The 4,824-nt window shown below is 34.6% G+C and overlaps 1 protein-coding gene across 1 annotated transcript; it reads right to left on the reverse strand.

The window, feature by feature from the left end:
* Window positions 1-545: 545 nt before the first annotated feature.
* LOC25483656 (calcium-dependent protein kinase 26) lies at window positions 546-4,824 on the reverse strand. The gene is made up of 8 exons (XM_013612355.3): window positions 4,537-4,824; window positions 3,434-4,385; window positions 2,795-2,938; window positions 2,515-2,667; window positions 2,003-2,118; window positions 1,682-1,849; window positions 984-1,208; window positions 546-853 (listed from the first exon to the last, which is right to left on the reverse strand). Exons 2-8 carry the CDS (start codon window positions 4,266-4,268, stop codon window positions 725-727), a joined length of 1,770 nt encoding a protein of 589 aa, XP_013467809.1. The 5' UTR covers window positions 4,269-4,385; window positions 4,537-4,824; the 3' UTR covers window positions 546-724.

The following is a 4,824-nucleotide window of genomic DNA, read 5'->3' on the forward strand; positions in this document are numbered from 1 at the left end:
GAAGCAACTACCAAAGCTTAAGAAGACCTAGAACAGAACAACATACGTTGATGAACACATCGACTAGCCTTTTCAAGATCGTGATCGCGACATAAACTTAAAGCTCTCGGCACATTGGATCAAGATCGTGACATAAACTTAAAGCTCGGCATTTTCAATTTTAAAAAAATCAAAATCATTGTAAACTGTTTGATCATAATTAAATAGTCTCTGATGTATTATTAACTACATGAATGTAAAGTATCCCTACCGCAAATAATCCATTTTCCTAAGGTACTTGTCATTGCATACGGAAGTGTAAGGCATCATAAAAGTCACCTCTATCAACCATATATGGTCGGTTTGGATTGACTTATTTGAGTTTATCTATTAATATAAGTACTTGTGAGACTATTTGAAAGAATGTGTAAAAACAACTTATGACATATTCATTAGTTGTCTTCGACTTGTTTTCTTAAACTCTCCATTTATAGATTATAGGAAAACAACTTAACATATGTGTTTATCATGATAAGCACTTGTGTTATAAGCTGCAAATTAACCTGTTTATCCAAATAGGGCCATCATTTGATCGCTACTTCATGCAAACTTCAATTGAATTGTTTTAAGAAATAAGAGACATCTTTCTCGAGAAACTATGTTCAATTGAATACACCATGGAGAAAATGCTATATTACAAAAACTAAAAGAAACTCATTCACTACTGTCGTAAATTTTTCTTACATTAACATACTGGTAGTGCCTCCCTAAATCCAATGCTAAAACTACTGCTACCTTTTCGACCCCTCTTACCCATTTCTGCATTCCCTCTATGCATCATAGCAACAAATTCATTGTAATCTATTCTTCCATCCTGAAAAGCAAAAACATACACCATACCAAAGTCATTATCAAGCTTAAAACGTACTTTGAACAGACTTTGACGTACTTAGTTCTCGTAGATTGAACATGTGAGAAACAAAAATAAAATAAAATGTACTCACATTATTCTGATCAACTTCTCGGATCATTTCCTCCAAGGGGACATCTCTAAAGCCAAATTCTTCACAAGCTTTTTGAAGCTCATCTTTTGTGATGTATCCACTTCCATCTTTATCAAAATATGAGAATGCTGCATGTAAATGATCTTCCCTATCAACTTTGTTTAAGTGTAATGTTGCAGCTATGAATTCTCCATAGTCGATCGTGCCACTGTTATCAACATCTGCCTGAAATCCGAAACATAAATTGGAATCGATGCGTCAAATTAATTTAGTACTAATAACGAAAACACCGTCTTTCTTTACTATTAATTTTTTTTACTATCAATTAATCATTATGTTAAGAATATGTTCCAAGACTAATCCACCTAGGTATTGAGATTAATTTATGGGATTTATCTCAACATATGCTCTTTCATACTCACCACCCTAAAGTCGAACCTGTAACTATATATTCAAGGCACCCGATTTTCTACCAAACATGTCACACCATGTTGACTTAGTAATGTTACGTATTGACTGTACAATTGAATTGTAAATAATTGGTATCATAACCCAAATGCTTCTAATGTAATAACAGAAGTAAGTAGATACTGCAGCAGTTTTTTTTTTTTGAAGTAGATACTACAGAAGTTAGCAGCTATAGTTAACTAAGGTTTCGTGAAGTTGACGAAATAAAGACGGTCCTGAATTATACTTACAGCTTTCATTAGATCGTAAATTTCTGATTCTTTTAGATTGGCACCAAATCTTTTCAGTCCAACCTTGAGTTCTTCAAAGGTAATATGACCACTATTATCTGTGTCGATCATCTTAAACATTTCTTTCAATCCAGCAATTTCTTCTTCAGATAGATTCTCTGCAATAACCTACACAGAACAGCATAAAAATTTACAAGAGCAAAATTTGACAATCAAAGTAGATCCTATACAATAAGTTGACATATTCGTTATCAATCCCTAAATAGAGGGAATATAAATACTCAGGTGTGACTGAGTTATCTGACGGGAAAAGTAACTTACTCTAAGTGCCATTTTCTTGAGCTTGTTCATTGCAGTAAACTGCTTCATGCGACTCAAAACTGCAGAATCTAGAGGCTTGTCTGGTGCTGCTCCATCAATTAGGATCCATGGATGACCTGCAAAGAATCAGATCATCATCATTAACAATGTGGTAAAAGATTTTCATCTTAACTATTTAAGGTGTATTGAAGAAAACTACTCGAACTTGATATACTCCCTCCGGTCACATTTATAAGCAAAAAAGAACTTTTTAGATTCATTGAAGAACTAATGTATCCAGTCATAATTATAAGTCAGATACATTAATTATTCAATGTACCTAAAAAGTTGTTTTTTGCTTATAAATGTGACCGGAAGGAGTAAGATATAGACTATGGTATGAAAAATATATGATAGCCAATTAATCAATCACATGCATGCCAAATGAGGTATAAAATTAGGTTGTACGCTGCCTAATAACTTCCATTTCACTACCATAAATTTCAATGGGATAACAATGCAGAGAAACTTACGAAGAACGTCAAAAGCTGTTAACCGCTTACTAGGGTCTCTGACAAGCATCTTCTTAACCAAGTCTTTTGCACTTTCAGAGATACTAGGCCATGGATCCGATGAGAAATCAAGATCGCTATTCAAAATGGCCTCAAATATATCTTGTTCCGATTCTAGTACCAAGGATCAAGATAAATGTTATACTATGTTTTGAACCAGGAAACATTTGAAAGAAATTAAATTAAGCAAATAGCTAGATTGGAATTAATATAATGGGTTTGATATCTGAAGAACTCTTACCACCCCAAAATGGAGGCACACCGCATAAGAGAATGTACAAGATGACACCGGCACTCCACACATCCGCTTCTGGACCATATCGTTTGCGTAAAACTTCAGGTGCAACATAATATGGACTTCCTACTACATCATTGAAAATGTCACCTGTAATATAATGAGCCTTTGACTGTTAGCAACAAATGTTACGGCAATTACCTATGCAAAAATTAGCTTCATGTAACACCAGATGCATTATGTCCAGGGAAGATAGCATCAATATAACAGGGTGGACATTGGAAAATAAATAAAGCCTCTAAAGGTAAGCAAACACAATAAATATTTTTCACCAAAAAGGGACTTTTGTCTAACCCAAAAGTATCTCTGTTCTTCACAGTTGAAGTTAAAAGGGAAATTTTATTGATCTGAAAAACCATGGTTGTCAGTATCTTACGAAATTGATACAAAATTCTATACAAAATTGAACTCAATCGATATGAATATGGAATCCGTAATGTGCATCTATTGTGGACATGATTCTCATTGAATCCTAATTCATTCCAATGAATCACTACCTAAACTTTAATATAGTCAACCTTTTTTTGTCAAATTTGTATAGAAACAAACAATTGAAGATAAAAGAGAATTAACATTTGGACAAACCTGGTTTGAAAAAACAAGATAATCCAAAGTCGATTGCCTTAAGGGGAGATTCTTCCTGCTGATTAACAAAAAGAAAATTCTCCGGCTTAAGATCGCGATGCATTACACCAAGAGAATGACATGACTGAATAACACCAACAATAGTCCTTGCAAGTTTCGCCGCCTTTCTTTCTGTATAATGCCCTCTTTCCACAATCCTATCAAAAAGTTCACCACCTGCACACAACTCCATAACAACATGAACAGCAACAGCATCCTCAGAAGCTTCCTTAATCGAAATCACATTCGAACTGCCAGCCAAGTGATGCATAATCTGAATCTCTCTCCTCACATCTTCCACATCCTCTTCAGTCAACAACTTCCTCTTCATGATTGACTTGCATGCATACTCTTTCCCAGTAGATTTCTCCACACAAAGGAATGTAGTTCCAAATTGCCCTTGTCCTAGCTTTGGTCCTAAAGTATAAAACTCCTTAAGACTAACCGTTTTTCGCTGTAAAACTGAATCTGCTTTTAGCCCTGCACTTGCTAGTCTCTTCACATTGTGAGGTCTCTTTGGTTTTGCAGGTGTAGCAACAACAGCTTCATTAGTTTGTGGTTTTTGTCGCGGTTTTTGATGATGATGTTGCTGTGGTGGCGGCTTTTCATCTTCCTTTTCGATTTTCATTACCGGTGGAGGATTGTTTTGAACAGATTCTTTTGGTTTTGTTGGACTTGTTTTGTGTGCACTATCTTTCTTGGAACGTGACCAGCAAGATGGACTTGGAAAAGTTGCACGTGATGATGATTCATCCTTTGAAAAAAAGGTTCTCGTTCCGACACAGTTGTTTCCCATCTAACACTAATTACCCCCTATACCAATCATCCTACTGCGTCTCTATCGTGTCCGTCTCTATCGTGTCTGTGTCAGAGGTATGTTTGTCCGTGTCGTGTCACGTGTCCTTGTAATATGCTTCATAGATTAAAACATAGCAAACAACAAAACATGAAAAAATTCAACCTCAGAAACCTAAAATGTCAAAACCCTAATTCTTTTTCCTCCAAAAATTGAAAAAATAAAACCAAAATGAAAGGGAAAAAAATAAATATAAAATTGTGTTTACCTTATTAGCTTGATGGTGCAACGCAATATTTGATGGTTGCACAAACCTAGTGTGCAACATGGATATGAAAGTGTGCTATATAAAAGGGTATCAAATCAATGATTTATGAAAGATTTCTGGAATTTGTTTTTTTTTTTTTGTGACAATATAATGTTGAAATTATAGCTGGAATTAATGGAAAAAACCCGTTATTATACGAATATCAATGAACACCAATAATGGAGAAAAATGTTTATAAGATTTTGATGATTGAGACTTTTGATGGAAACTTTTGAGAGAATTAAAGAT

Source organism: Medicago truncatula, chromosome 1 (assembly GCF_003473485.1).
Source record: "Medicago truncatula cultivar Jemalong A17 chromosome 1, MtrunA17r5.0-ANR, whole genome shotgun sequence".
NCBI classification, from domain to species: domain Eukaryota; kingdom Viridiplantae; phylum Streptophyta; class Magnoliopsida; order Fabales; family Fabaceae; genus Medicago; species Medicago truncatula.